The following is a 15,354-nucleotide window of genomic DNA, read 5'->3' as shown; positions in this document are numbered from 1 at the left end:
TTATTATTTTTTTTTCAATACCTGATTTGGTACCCGTTGACTCCGATGATATATGTCGGTGGGTGAAATCGAGTTACAAGTTTAGTATATCACAGGACACAGAAATGTTGTGCCGATATATAATCGATGCGGTATGTCACAATGGTCTGCGGTCCATAACGAGGCCGAATGTATAAATAAGTACAAACACACACACACACACACACACACACACACACACACACACACACACACACACACATGGCGCTGTGGTTAGAGCTCTGGCCTGCCACTACGGAGGTCCGGGTTCGACTCTCGCCCGGGGCTGAAATAATATCAGTATCGCAGCGCTGAGGGGTGTTACTCCAACTCTCGTGGGCGGGGAGTTGGGGGTGTGTGTGTGTGCAAGGTCATAGCATTACCCATAGATCGGACCTACGAGCTCTGAGCTCTCTTCCAGGAGGGAAATAGCTATCGATCACGAGTCCAACACGTGATCCAAAGACCAAGTGAATACACACACACACACACACACACACACACACACACACACAAAGAAGCAAGTAAATAACTAAACCAGCAAATAGAATACCTAATTAACGAATATTGCAGCACATTGCTGTGTTGTCTATCCAATGGAATTTCAAAGTGTGCACTTTAATGCATTCCGTCACCTTTACGGTTAGTTCACTCCATTCACTGACCACGCGGTTGGCGAAAACATTACACAAAGGAACATTCTATCTGACATTGAAAGGCTTGTTCACGGTTACAAATAGAAAGGACTGTGAATTTATGAAGAGAGCACAGTATGAAAATAATCCAAATAATATTTGTGTAGGTCAAGATGAATATGACATAGACAGTACTTTCCAGAAAATTCCTAGGTTCATGCTAACGAATCGGTGATTTTACACTTTTGAAAGAATGTATGAAAAATGGTGAATGGATAGAAAGGACGTTATATGCACCTTTCAGTAACAGATAAATGAATGCAGCACATGCCTGAGAGCGGTCCAAGAATTTTGGTCTCTCGTATACAGTGAATAGGGACATAAAAGTGCATTTAAAAATCGAAGCGTGTTAGTGTTGGGCGCAAATTCGTAGGATGGAGACGGATAGGTGGCTGGCTGGAAGCGTGTCGTGTGGGAAGAGGACAACACCCTGATCATTACATTGGTGCCAACGCGAGGGTTGAAGAAAGGAGGCAGAAATGCATTTAGATCGCTGCATCACTTACATCATTGACTGCACCAACCAACCCACCTCTACGAGACATCCATCGGACTGTAACTGTTACTTGAAGCAATTTGGCCTGCGCCCACCCAGTGACAGACAGACGCTGACGAATAGGCTCCAGACTACACGAATTGAGGTTGCCTGCCTATAATGAATGCCAATGTATTTTATTAATTATTGACATAGTTTTTTATGAATTTATCATTTTTTTTTATGGCATCCGACCTAGATATGGACCAAAAGGTCTCCTGTCGGCATGCATGCTCTGCCTTTGTAATCACCTAAATAAAGGCCTGTAAGAAATGGTTCCTGTTATTATCATTTATTAATTTATTATTATCATTATCTATCATAGCCTCAGAATCTCGCCCTGTTCATGCAACCTAACTCCTAAAATGCTTCTGGTGTACCGTACCACTGCACTACCGGTGTCTCTAATTCACTTTATTTTTCATCAGGGACATTCCGGGACCTTCAGCAACATGCGCTTGCAACCTTCATTTGGTTCACGACTCCGGGTTTAGGGAATATTTATCTGAGAGATGTTTCAGTGCCCTTCCTGAGGCTCCTTGATATTACTGAAAAACTGGAGCGCGCACGCCTTGACCCGGGAAAGCCCTTTTCTGTTCCATTTACAGGAGCCAGGTGTGGTCTCACTTTCATGCATGATCTGACCCGCTCCCTCACCACGACACCAACTAAGGGGCAGTAAATCAGCGATATTAGAGTTCATAAGTAACATGGCTGGCTACCAAAATGTCTGGAGACAACCACCAAGTATGACAAACGATGACGTTGTGAATGAAGTATTAGGTATGAAAAATCTCTCAGACTGATAATGACCCTTTATCATCCATCTAGTGATAGGTTCGTAGAACACGTGCCGGTATGTGGAAGACTGGCTAGCATTTGTGATTCCTTTTGTACTGGATGGCACTGTTCCCTTTATTTGTATTGTCGCCAGGCTATTTCATCCATCACCATGGCAACTCTTACCACTCTAGAACAAAGAGGTGCAACGCTGAATAACCGCATGTATGTATGTATGTATGTATGTATGTATGTATGTATGTATGTATGTATGTATGTATGTATGTATGCATGTATGCTGAATAACAGCATTTATGTATGTAGAACATCATATCGAACTGAAAAAATATGTTCCAACCGTCAAAATTAATATCCTGATAAGTGCCAAATACACACTAAAACTTAAAAAAAAAAGTTCCAATAAAAAATATGGATATCACAGAAACCAAACGGAACCAGAATTTCAACTGAAAATGTATGTAAAGAAAATTTTGTTACCAGAAAAAAATTGTTATGGGTACTCCAATTAGGTTTTAGAATTTGACAACATTTCTGAAACCACGCATACTCGTACATAGATACATAGACTAACATTTAATATATTTACAAATGAAGTTCTCTGGAGGAGAAAATTTTATAACTGGGATTAGGGTTCTCATTGAAAGATATTCATTTCCTTACTGGGGTCGTCAACAATCACTCTCACGATTTGACGAGGTCAAAGGAGACGATGACACCGGCCGCAATGACTTGTGGCATATATAAGCACGAGACGGTTCTGACCCATCACACTCACTCAAGACTTCGCCATGTTCACAGCAAGTATCTCTCCTAAATCTCATATTCATAACATTGCATGAAGTCAGATACGGATCCTTTGATGATAATGTATTGTATAATGACAACTCATTTTTTATGTACAGATTGTGCTTGCCTGTCTGGTTGCGACGGCTTTGGCCGATACGGGCTACTACGTGGCTCCCCCTGCTTCCTCCGGTGGTGGAGGTGGTCGCCGAGTGGTGGACGTGGTGCCCATCATCAGGGACGACCGCGTCCACCCGGATGCCGCCGGTATTTACAGCTTCGATGTGGAGACCGGTGACGGCATCGTTCGCAGCGAGCAGGGAGGACCCGGCGGTTCCCAACAGGGCAAAGTCTCCTTCACCTTCCCCGATGGACAGGTCTTCGATCTCAGCTTCGTTGCCGACGCCAATGGCTATCAGCCACAGTCTCCCTTCCTACCCGTGGCACCCGCCTTCCCCCACCCAATCCCACAGTTCGTTCTCGACCAGATCGAGTTCGCCCGCCAACAGGACGAGGCCAAGGCCCGTGGAGGATCTGTGTCTTCCCCCAGCAGGAGCTATGGTGCTCCCAACTAAACTCCTGCATACACCCTCCTTCACTTCGTTACTCTAGTTCCATCACGTATTTATGGATGTTGAACATCTCATTTCATCATGAATTAAACTCGAGAAGAATTGTAAGTGATTTGGTTTTCATACCCCTTATATTTCGTGCCTAGAAACTTGTTATTTCTTTATTTATACCACTTACTCACACATCACCGACACCCATTGTTGTGTTTCTGTAATTATGAATATTACATCAGTATACGTAAACATTGCCACCTCAATATAAATGGTGTTTATATATGAATAGACCATTGGCTGAAAGCAATGACTAAGAATAGGTAGATATGTAAATAAGAGTGTGGCATGTAGAATTCTTCTCGGTTGCTTGCCGAACCTTCAATTCATGATGGACAGCCGTGCATTTAGAATGTTCAAGTGATGCTACATAGCTCCTCTTGTTAAAAAATTCAGGAACATTCTCCCATGAGAAATGACAATGACAGAAGAAACCTACATATCTCCCTTTCCTAATTTTGAAGAAACTGAACTCCATTAAATCACAAATGACATGGTCATCATAAACCTGTGGGACAAGGAACTAGTGAGCTTGAAGGTAAGCTTCATCGTTCCAAAATTTTTAGTTTTGAGTATAACTGGACAGCATGTAATTAAAACACTGGTTCCAGACAACTCCCAGCCCACGGGAGAGTAAAATGATTAGATCGAAGGTACATGAACGATTAATTTGAGGTTCCATGAAACACAGGTACTGGAAAGTTCCTGTCCTGTGACGATGATCATGCATTTATCCCACTGCTCTCTAGGCAAGAAAAGGTCGCTTCGCTTTTTCTTATCGCGTTATCTGAAAGGGATAATGCCCGTGGTCTTATCAAAGATTCCTTCCGTAGGGAAGCATTCGAGCGAATAGCATCAGAAGACATATTGCTAAACTTGAAAAACACAATTTTTCTGAAAAAAGAATATTCAACTACCAGAAACATGTCATTTGCAGCAAATGAATTCGGCATCATGCATATATTGCTAAACTTGGAAAACACAATTTTTCTGAAAAAAAAAAAAATTCAAACTACCAGAAACTTGTCATTTGCAGCAAATGAATTCGGCATTATGCAGACAGAAAAAGGAGATTCACAAGTAACGTTCCTAATGCTTAAAAAGGCCTATATCAAATCATGGATCTCCGTAATTAGAATTAAGTGTTCGTTCACAATTTCGCCTGAATTGCTAAGTCACTGACTCAAATGACGCAAATGTTCAATCGATCTCACAATAGTGAAAATGCTCAGGAAGGGTCAGAAAGGAGTGCAAGGTATTTCAGGCGTGTTACACAACAGCGAGTCTGTTAAGGACATGTGGCAGAGTTTTGATTACATAAGCTGTATTGCAACAACAACACTAATAACAACAACAATAACAACAACAGAAGAATAGAGATTTGCAAACTATATCCTTTTCATTCGAATATCAAACGAAAACATACACAAGAATTCATTCTGTAACTGAGTGTAAAGCCACTGAATTACTGAATGGCTTTGAGCGTTGTCCTCATGGCATATTTGTTTCGGGTATACATTGTAAATGATAATGATTTTCTTCAACTGACTTTATTTGTTCCAGGACTTGGTCAGACACTCGTAGACACCGTTGATATACTGTGTGTCAGAGGATGAATTCGAGTTCTCTCAGCTTCAGGACACAGAAATGACACACCGGTAATGGATATGATATACTGCAGTTATTTGTATTGGCAAAAAATGCTGGCAAATCTGTCGGGTCCATAATGAGATCGGGTATAGAACAAGTAAACAGATAAGCAAGAAACAGTTAAGTGAACAAGTAAACAAAATAACCAACTCATAGATATTATAGTCCCGTGGATACCGTGTTGAACTCATGAGCAGGTGGTCGTGAGTTCGAGTACCGAGACCAGACAGCCCTGGCCAGGTGAGGAGGTGACCCCCCCCCCAAAAAAAAAAAAAAAAAAAAAAACGGCTTACCGCAACTAACAGGGCGGTGCCTTACCAGAGGTGCCTCACTTCCCATTGCGTTGGAGTGGTATGGTGAGTTTTTTCTATTTTTATTGTTGTTTTTTCTATCAATGCTTATATGTCTATTCATCTCAATCTTAAAGCATGAAAGTCTTCTAAAATTTGTTGTCTTCACGGTAAGATTATTCCAATTATTGATACGATTCATGAAATTGCTTTTACCTTCATCTAAACTAGATTAAAAGTATATAATAACACATTAAAATTTCTTTCACGACTAGAAAAGGAATGAAAAGTGAACCTATGAAGAAGGAGTGTGAAGATAATCCACATAATATCCCCGCTAAACGAGACTCGCATTAAACTTCTGTTAGCTTCTGGAAATTCCCGGGATCATGCTGTCCGACCCGAGGATTTACACTACTGCAGTATTATGAGATTAATTCAACATGAAAAGTAATGGACATTTAAAGGGTTGCCTTTCCTAATTTTATGATTATAGACTCGGGTCACTTAGAACTGGTTACGGACCATTGGTCTCTGGTATACAGTCCCCTGGGACGTGATAGTGAACCTAAAAGACGCTTGAAATAAAGAGTCTGAGTCAATGATTCACATTTTTTTTTTCGATCACGAACCAAGTGAGTATCTCGTTCTGACCATGCGACCTGATCCCTGAAATGCACCCGGTGTCTCTAAATCATCTTTATTCTTGTATCAGGCCACTTCTTGACCTTCAGAAACACACTTGTGACCTTCACTTGGTCCGCGACCCCGGCTTTGGGAGATACTACTCCGAGGGAGGTTTCAAAAGTTTTCCTGGGACTCCACTGAAAAGCTGGAGCGCGCACGCCTTGACCTGGAAGAGCCCTTTCCTGTCCCCTTTACGAGATCAAGTGTGGACTAACTTTCATGGTTGATTTGACACGCCTTCTCACCGCGACTTTAACTCGGAGGCAATAAATCAGCAACGAAACTCTAGACTTTACGAGTAATATTTGTGGTTAACAACGTATGTGAGGACAACACGCACACTGGCAGATGATGACACCGTGAATGAAGTATTTGAACCGATCTATGACATCTTGCCATCCATCTCGTAACAGGTTCGACGAAAACGTACCGGTAGGTGGACGACTGGTTAACATTTTTAACCACTTTTGCATCAGGTGTCTCTGTTCCTTTTACTGATGTTGCTCCAAGTTTTTTTTCTTATGTATCTCCGTGGTAATCTCCAACATTCTCTGTAGTGTTTATATGTTATGCACTGTATAATGGCTGTCTCGGCGTAGTGTTCAATAACAGTATCTCATTAAGCACATTAAATTCGATTAAAAGTGCCTAATACATAATTTGGAGATAAAAAAGACAGTTCCAATACTCAACACGGATATCAGTATAAGTTTCTAATACTTCAGCTAATACCAAAAACAAACTACTCTAATATTCATGATGAATATCATATAAATTTGCACCCGAAAATCTACTTTCAGAAAGAAATCACATAAAAAACAATTCTACTTGCTGCAGGTATACTAACTGTTATTTGGGGGTCGATGATTTTTCAGAAACGTAGACGTGTGTTTCCATATACATTAAATATGAACCTTGATGAAGATATTCTCTGATGAAGAAAACTTTAGACTTAGGAATCAGCTTCGCAATGGAATGTATGTATTTCCTGACTGGGGTCGTCAACAATCACTCTCACGATTTGACGAGGTCAAAGGAGACGATAACACCTGGCGCAGTGACTTGTGGCATATATAAGCACGAGACGGTCTGACCCATCATCACACTCACTCAAGACTTCACCATGTTCACAGCAAGTATCTCTCCTAAATCTCATATTAATAACATTGGATGAAGTCAGATACGGATCCTTTGATGATAATGTATTGTATAATGACAACTCATTTTTATGTACAGATTGTGCTTGCCTGTCTGGTTGCTACGGCTTTGGCCGATACGGGCTACTACGTGGCTCCCCCTGCCTCCTCCGGTGGTGGAGGTGGTCGCCGAGTGGTGGATGTGGTGCCCATCATCAGGGACGACCGCGTACACCCGGATGCCGCCGGTATTTACAGCTTCGACGTGGAGACCGGTGACGGCATCGTTCGCAGCGAACAGGGAGGACCCGGCGGTTCCCAACAGGGCAAAGTCTCCTTCACCTTCCCCGACGGACAGGTCTTCGATCTCAGCTTCGTTGCCGACGCCAATGGATATCAGCCACAGTCTACCTTCCTACCCGTGGCACCCGCCTTCCCCCACCCAATCCCACAGTTCGTTCTCGACCAGATCGAGTTCGCCCGCCAACAGGACGAGGCAAAGGCCCGTGGAGGATCTGTGTCTTCCCCCAGCAGGAGCTACGGTGCTCCCAACTAAACTCCTGCATACACCCTCTTTCACTTCGTCACTCTAGTTCCATCACGTATTTATGGATGTTGAACATCCCATTTTTTCATGAATTAAACTCGAGAAGAATTGTAAGTGATTTGGTTTTCATGTCCCTTGTATTTCGTGTCTAGAAGTTTGTTTTTTCTTTATTTATACCACTTACTCACACATCACCGACACCCATTGTTGTTTTCTGTAATTATGAATATTACATCAGTATACGTAAACATTGCCACCCCAATATGAATGGTGTTTATATGAATAGACCATTGGCTGAAAGCAATGACGAAGAATAAGTAGTTATGTAAATCAGAATGTGGCATGTAGTTATTCCTCTTGGTGACTTATCAAAAACCTTCAGTTCGTGACGAACAGCCGTGCATTTAGAATGTTCAAGTGATGCTACATAGCTACTGTTGCTCAAAGGTTCAGGAACATTCTCCATTGAGAGACGACAATGCCAGTAGAAACGACATACTCGTAGTTGAGAAATTCCAGTAGTTCTTCATGCTCAACCCTTTCCAAATTTTGAAGAAACTGAACCCTTTTCATCACAAATGACAGGGTTCTTATTAATTTGAGAGACAGAAAACTAGTATGATTGAAGTTATGCTTTATCATTTCATCAAATCCAGGTCTGAGTATAACTGGCCACTACATGATTAAACTATGGTCTAGCCCACGGAAGTGTAAAAATACCAAATCATAGTCATACGAACGGTTACTCTGATGTTCCATAAAATACAGGCAACTAAACATCCTATAAAGATGAATATATTGATTGACTTTGACAGTTTCCCGTCCCTGGACATCAATTCCTTTTTAACAAGTCCGGAAAAGGCCCTGCTATACTTGTATCTAGATATATGGCATTGTTATTGGCAAATGTTTTTATTCTATGGGAGTGATCCTACAATTATGTTCGTAACTCATGACGATTATTACGTGTTAATCCTACGGCTCTTTAGACTGGATAATGTCATTTCGCTTTCGCTGCCGGGTCTTGTTTGGATGTGCTGTGTCTTGTTGCATTCCTTCTGACCCAGCCAATGGGCGGGGAATAGGGAAGGACCTTCATCCACAAGAAGCTAAACTAAAAGAGAAACAAATGGACGATGGATGGGTGTAGGTGGATAGTGGGAGGATGCATGCCTTGGCTGGCTACCTTCCTTATAAGGGCGAAAAAGCTTTATGGTATATATAGGTAGATAAATGGATAATTAGGTTTCTCTCACAGTGTCACCTGGAAGTGATCATGGCCGTGAGATGCTCTCACGGGATTAATGTCAAAAGCTATGTCGCTACACTTGGAAAACACAAGTTTACTGAAGAATGGATCAACTGGACTTGTAATTTCCAGTGAAGGAATTCGGCCTCATACAGGCAGAAAAGGTGAAGCATAAGGGATTTTCCGAACGATTAAAAATAATACCTTTATCAATTCATTGGTCTCCGTAATAGAATAAGGAATCAATATACAATCTTGACTGAATTGCTAAGCCACTGACTTAAATGATGAAAATGTTCAATCAATCTATCAATAGTGAAAATGCTCTGGAATGGTCAGAGGAGTACAAGATATTTCGGGCACATTACAAAATTACCAGTCTGTTAAGGACAGATAGCAGCGTTTTGGATACATAGGATCTATTGCAACAATCATAGTGTATTATAAATCTGCAAAGTATATGCTTTTCATTCTTATATTAAATGAAAGCAGGCACAAAAGTTCATTCTGCAGCTAAGTGCATTATTGGATGACACTGAGCGTTGTTGTCATGGCGTCTGGGTTTCGGGTGTACATCGTACATGGCAATTCAAGTTCAGTAAGTCTCAGAGCGGACCGGAAATGAAAATGGCATACTGCACTGGTATTGGCAAAACATGCCAGCAAATTTCTCGGTGCACAGAGAGATCAGATATAGAACAAGTAAAAAAAAAAAAAAAAGAAAAAAAAAAATCAACAATTTTTAAGTGAACAAGCAAACAAGGTAACCAACTGACATATATAAAATAAGCCCTAAGATGAGTATTAAGATTCAAAGTTTTATACAATTCGCTGATTCCGCGGTAAGATCATTCCAGTTATTGACTACGCGATTAAGGAAGTTGTTTTTACTTTCACCTAGGTTCAATTATGAGCATGAAGTTACGCATTAAAATTTCTTTCACAAATATAAAAGGGAATGAGAAGTGGATCTATAAAGATGGAGGAGTATGAAGATAACCCAGATAACATTCTCACTAAAGAAGACGCGCATTAAAATTCTGTTATCTCTTAGAAATTTACGGGATCATGCTGTCCGATCCCAGGATTATGGACTTAACCCATTATGAAAAGTTGTGGACATTTAAAGGATTGCCTTCCCTGGTTATATTATTACAGATTCAGGTCACTTAGGACTGGTTACGCAACATTGGTTTCTGGTATACAGTCACCAGGGACGTGAGAGTGAACTTAAAAGACACATGAAATAAAAACGTCTGAGTCATTGTTTCCCAAACTTTTTATTTTTATTTTTCTATTTATCTATTTATTCTTTTTTTTTTTTTATCATGATCCAAGTGAAAATCTCGTCCTGACTATGTAACCCGACCCTGAAATGCTTCCGGTGTGTGGTACTACTAGACTACCGGTGTCTAAATCATCTACATTCTTTTGTCAGGTTAAACCGCGACCTTCAGCAACATGCGCTTCCGACCTTCACTTGGTTCGGAACCCAGGGCCTGGCTCACACTTCTCTGAGGGAGGTTTCAGAAGTCTTCCTGAGGCTCCATGATGTTACTGAAAAGCTGGATCGCGCATACCTTGACCTGGGAGAGCCCTTTCTTGTTCTACTTACAGGAGCAATGTGTGGTCTCACTTTCATGGATGATCTGACCCGCTTCCTCACCTGGACTCCAACTAGAGGGCAATAAATCAACGAAGAAGCTCAAGACTTTATGATTATTATTCCTGGCTAACAGTATGCCTGGAGACAAAAAAGTACACTAACAGACGATGACTCTGTGAATGAAGTATTTGGATGAGTGAGAGCACCCTCTCAGATTAGCAAACGATCTACGATTCCTAACCACCAGTCTAGTGATAACTTCGTAGAAATGTACAGATATGTGGAAGACTGGTAAACAGTTTTAACCCGTTTTGTACTATGTGCTCCTCTTCCTTTTACTGATGGTTCACTGAAGTATATATATGTACATATACATATATATATATATATATATATATATATATATATATATATATATACACACATATATATATATATATATATATATATATATATATATATATGTATATTTATGTATATATATATATATATGTATAAATATATATATATGTATATATATATATGTATATTTATGTATATATATATGCATGCATACATATATATATACATATATATATATATATATATATATATACGATATATATATATATATATATATATATATATATATCGTATATATATACATATATATATAGTATATATATATATATATATATATATACATATATATATATATATATATATATATATATATATATATATATATATATATATATATATATATATATATATGCTCAACATGAATATTACAATAAGTGTCTGACACATCACCTAAAACTGAAAGTAGAAAACCAATATCATACAAGCAAACAAGATTAAAAGTGCACCTGAAGATGTGTACTACAATCATATGAGTAGGTTTCATTGTCTGTAGGTAATCTAACTGTTATTTGGAGGCCACCGAATTGAAAAGAATATTTATAGGCATATGTAGACCTCTGTATACACATGTATTGAATACATTACAAAAATAATTTCTTCTCTAGTGGAGAAAGGTTTACACTTGGGAATCGGTTTATCAGTGGAGGGTATGCATTTCCTTACTGAGCTCGTTAACAATCACTCTTACGACATGAAGAGGTCAAAGGAGCAAATGACACCGGTTGCAGTGTCTCACGGCATATATAAGCACGAGGCCGATCTGACCCATCATCACACTCGCTCAAGACATCACTATGTTCACAGCAAGTATCTCTCATATGTCTTCTACTCATAACATTGGATAAAGTCAGGTACTGATACTTTGATGATAAAGTTTTGTATAATGACAACTCATTTTTATGTACAGGTTGTGCTCGCCTGTCTGGTCGCCACGGCTCTGGCCGAGACCGGCTACTACGTGGCTCCCCCTGCATCTTCCGGTGGTGGTGTTCACCGCGTGGTGGACGTAGTGCCCATCATCAGGGACGACCGCATACACCCGGATGCCACCGGTGTCTACAGCTTCGACGTGGAGACCGGTGACGGCATCGTTCGCAGCGAGCAGGGAGGTCCCGGTGGCTCCCAACAGGGCAAAGTCTCCTTCACCTTCCCCGACGGACAGGTCTTCGATCTAAGCTTCGTCGCCGACGCCAATGGCTACCAGCCAGAGTCGCCCTTCCTACCCGTGGCGCCCGCCTTCCCCCATCCAATCCCACAGTTCGTTCTCGACCAGATCGAGTTCGCCCGCCAGCAGGACGAGGCCAAGGCCCGTGAGGCCGCTCGTGGAGGATCCGTGTCCACCCCTAGCAGAAGCTATGGGGCTCCTGTTTAGATTCGTTCATACACCATTCTTCACTTCATTATTCTAGTTTCATCACATATTTATTGATGTTGAATATCTTATTTTTCATTAATTAAACTCGATAAGAATTATAAGTGATTTGGTCTTCATATTCCCAGCAACCCTTTTATTGATTTATACAATCGCTCAAACCCATCCACTACCCCACACACACTGTTTGTATAAAAGTGAATATTATATCAATGAATAGCCACAAAACGAACACGATGAACAATGTAGGGATTTGTGAATAAGAGGGCAGTATGTCATTATTACTTTTGATTTCTTGAAACAGCCTTCACTTCTTGATCCATAGAGTGTTCATAGGATGATATGTGGCCACGAATTTTCAAAGATTCAGAAACATTCTACTCTAGGAGTGGGCAGTGTCAGCAGAGACCGACATACCTCTCTTCCTCTCACAATTAAGTAATTTCTGAAGTAGATCTTTGTGCTTAGCCCTTCCCTAATGATTAAGCAAATGAACCCCATTTAATCACAAATTACACGATCAACATCAACTTATGAGACAGGAATACTAGTCTGCCTAAATCAGTATTTCAGTATTTCATTAACACGGCAGAGAAGTGAGAATGGCATGTAACAGAAATTGTTATTCCTGTTTATCAATACGGTAGAAAAAAATCTCTGCCTGTCCAGGTCTGATTATAACTGAGCACTACATAACTAACAGGCTCTAGCGAACTCCCAGCCATCAGGAGTGTTGGAATGTTAGATCGTGCGTGTACGAACAGTTACTCAGATGTTCCAGAAAGCACAGGCCACTGACATAATCAGAAAGTTGAATATATCAAATGTAATTAACATTTTCCTGTTCCTGGCCATCAATTTCACTTTGAAAAGTCAAAGAAAAAGGACTGTTGTACCCATATTTAGATATAACGTACACTTGTTAGAAAATACTTTCAATATATGGGAATTATGCCACAACTATGTTCCCATGACGATTACCACTTCTTCATCTCACTCCTTTTTGTACTGGAGAATGTCACTTCAGCTTTCCCCTTTTTTCACAGCGTTGGTGGAAAGGGATACTGGCCATGGAGTTGGCAAAGATTCTTCCTCTAAGGAAACACTTGAGGGATCAGCGCCAGAAATTTTATCGTTCAACTTTGAAACACACATACACACGCATAAACACACACACACACACACACACACACACACACACACACACACACACACACACACACACACACACACACACACACACACACACACACACACACACACACACACACACACACACACACACACACACACACACACACACACACACACACACAGACACACACACACACACCACACACACACACACACACACACACACACACACACACACACACACACACACACACACACACACACACACACACACACACACACACACACACACACACACACACACACACACACACACACACACACACACACACACACACACACACACACACACACACACACACATATATATATATATATATATATATATATATATATACTGTATATACATATATATATATATATATACATATACATATACAAATATATATATACATATATATATGTATATATATGTATATATATAAATATAAATACATATATATATATATATATATATATACACTATGAATCAACTGTCTAATAACTGAAATTTCTAGTAAAAGAATTCTGTATGTACGTAGTTTACCTGTTGCCATTGTAAGATAGTAGTACACCTAAGGAACGTTGGTCTTTGGTATACGGCGACTAGGGACGTAAAAGAGTACCTAGAAGATACCTCAAATAAAATTCTGTGAGACAGAAGTTCCCAGGTTTTTTCCATAAAACACCATTTAGAATATTGTAGTGGCCATGGGACCCGACCCCTAAAATGCTCTCGGTGTGTGTTACCAATGGACTACCGGTGTCTCTATTATCACATTCATTCTCTTTTACAAGACATCTCCGCGACCCTCAACAGCACACTTTCGACCTTCATTTAGTAATATGCATACATTGGGTCAGGCCATTTGGGGGCGAGGGCTCAACAGACAGGTCAGTGATTTGGATGAAATGTATAGCAATCTAACTGATTTAATTATTAATGCACAAAATACATTTATCCCCCTGAAGTCAATACGGAAAAATAGTAATATTCCCAAATGGATGACGGACAGATTGAAACATGAGATCGAAATGAAAAGAGGACTTTACGTAAAAATAAAAAACGGGGAAACACACCTTAGATCAAGATATAACGAAATGGCAAAGCTGGTTAAAAAGAATACACGTACAGCGAAACGTAATTATGAAATTAAGGTTGCTAATCAAGCAAGATCCAACCCAAAGGGTTTCTTTCATCTCTATAGAACAAAAAATAAAGAAAGAATAGGACCAACCAAACGACGAAAATGTCATGAGATAATTGGAGGAAAAGACGAGTGAGGAGTTTAGCAATTATTTTCTCTCGGTGTTTACTAATGAGAGGTTAGATAAAGTACCTGACTGCGATCCGATTTTCAGTGGGGATGAAGAAAGTAGTCTATCTAACATCAGCATTAGTAAAGTAGAAGTAGTCAAGCAGATTGAAAGACTTAAAGCTACAAAATCCCCGGGTCCAGACGAAATTTTTCCGAGAATGCTAAAGGAGTGTAAATTTGAAATCTGCGACCAGTTAACTGAAATATTTAATAAATCAGTAGACACTGGTTTTGTGCCTACTGCTTGGAGGCAAGCAAACGTTGTTCCTGTTTTTAAGAAGGGAGATAGATCGTCTATATGCAACTACAGGCCAATCAGTTTGACATCGGTTATAGGAAAAATGCTTGAATCAATAATAGTAAATAGACTCAGAGAACACATCGAGAGACATAATTTAATTCGTGATTCACAGCATTGTTTCTCCAAGGGTAAGTCATGTGTGACTAATCTTCTATCCTTTTACACTA

At 40.0% G+C, this 15,354-nt stretch overlaps 3 protein-coding genes across 3 annotated transcripts; all 3 read left to right on the top strand.

Annotated features, from left to right (window-relative positions):
* The first annotated feature begins 1,974 nt into the window (after positions 1–1,974).
* On the top strand, positions 1,975–3,407 carry LOC143021626 (cuticle protein AM/CP1114-like). The gene is made up of 2 exons (XM_076179233.1): positions 1,975–1,995; positions 2,952–3,407. Exons 1-2 carry the CDS (start codon positions 1,975–1,977, stop codon positions 3,405–3,407), a joined length of 477 nt encoding a protein of 158 aa, XP_076035348.1.
* Positions 3,408–3,948: 541 nt separating this feature from the next.
* On the top strand, positions 3,949–7,774 carry LOC143021625 (uncharacterized). The gene is made up of 5 exons (XM_076179232.1): positions 3,949–3,993; positions 5,137–5,191; positions 5,303–5,345; positions 6,111–6,285; positions 7,319–7,774. Exons 1-5 carry the CDS (start codon positions 3,949–3,951, stop codon positions 7,772–7,774), a joined length of 774 nt encoding a protein of 257 aa, XP_076035347.1.
* Positions 7,775–9,081: 1,307 nt separating this feature from the next.
* LOC143021624 (uncharacterized) lies at positions 9,082–12,394 on the top strand. Its single transcript, XM_076179231.1, has 3 exons — positions 9,082–9,135; positions 9,507–9,716; positions 11,930–12,394. The coding sequence occupies exons 1-3, from the start codon at positions 9,082–9,084 to the stop codon at positions 12,392–12,394; spliced, it is 729 nt and encodes a 242-aa protein (XP_076035346.1).
* Positions 12,395–15,354: the final 2,960 nt, after the last annotated feature.

Source organism: Oratosquilla oratoria, chromosome 42 (genome assembly GCF_046742065.1).
Source record: "Oratosquilla oratoria isolate Oo_2021 chromosome 42, ASM4674206v1, whole genome shotgun sequence".
Classification (NCBI taxonomy): domain Eukaryota; kingdom Metazoa; phylum Arthropoda; class Malacostraca; order Stomatopoda; family Squillidae; genus Oratosquilla; species Oratosquilla oratoria.
Note: the sequence above shows the minus strand (reverse complement) of the source record. Positions and strands in the feature narration are given on the sequence as shown.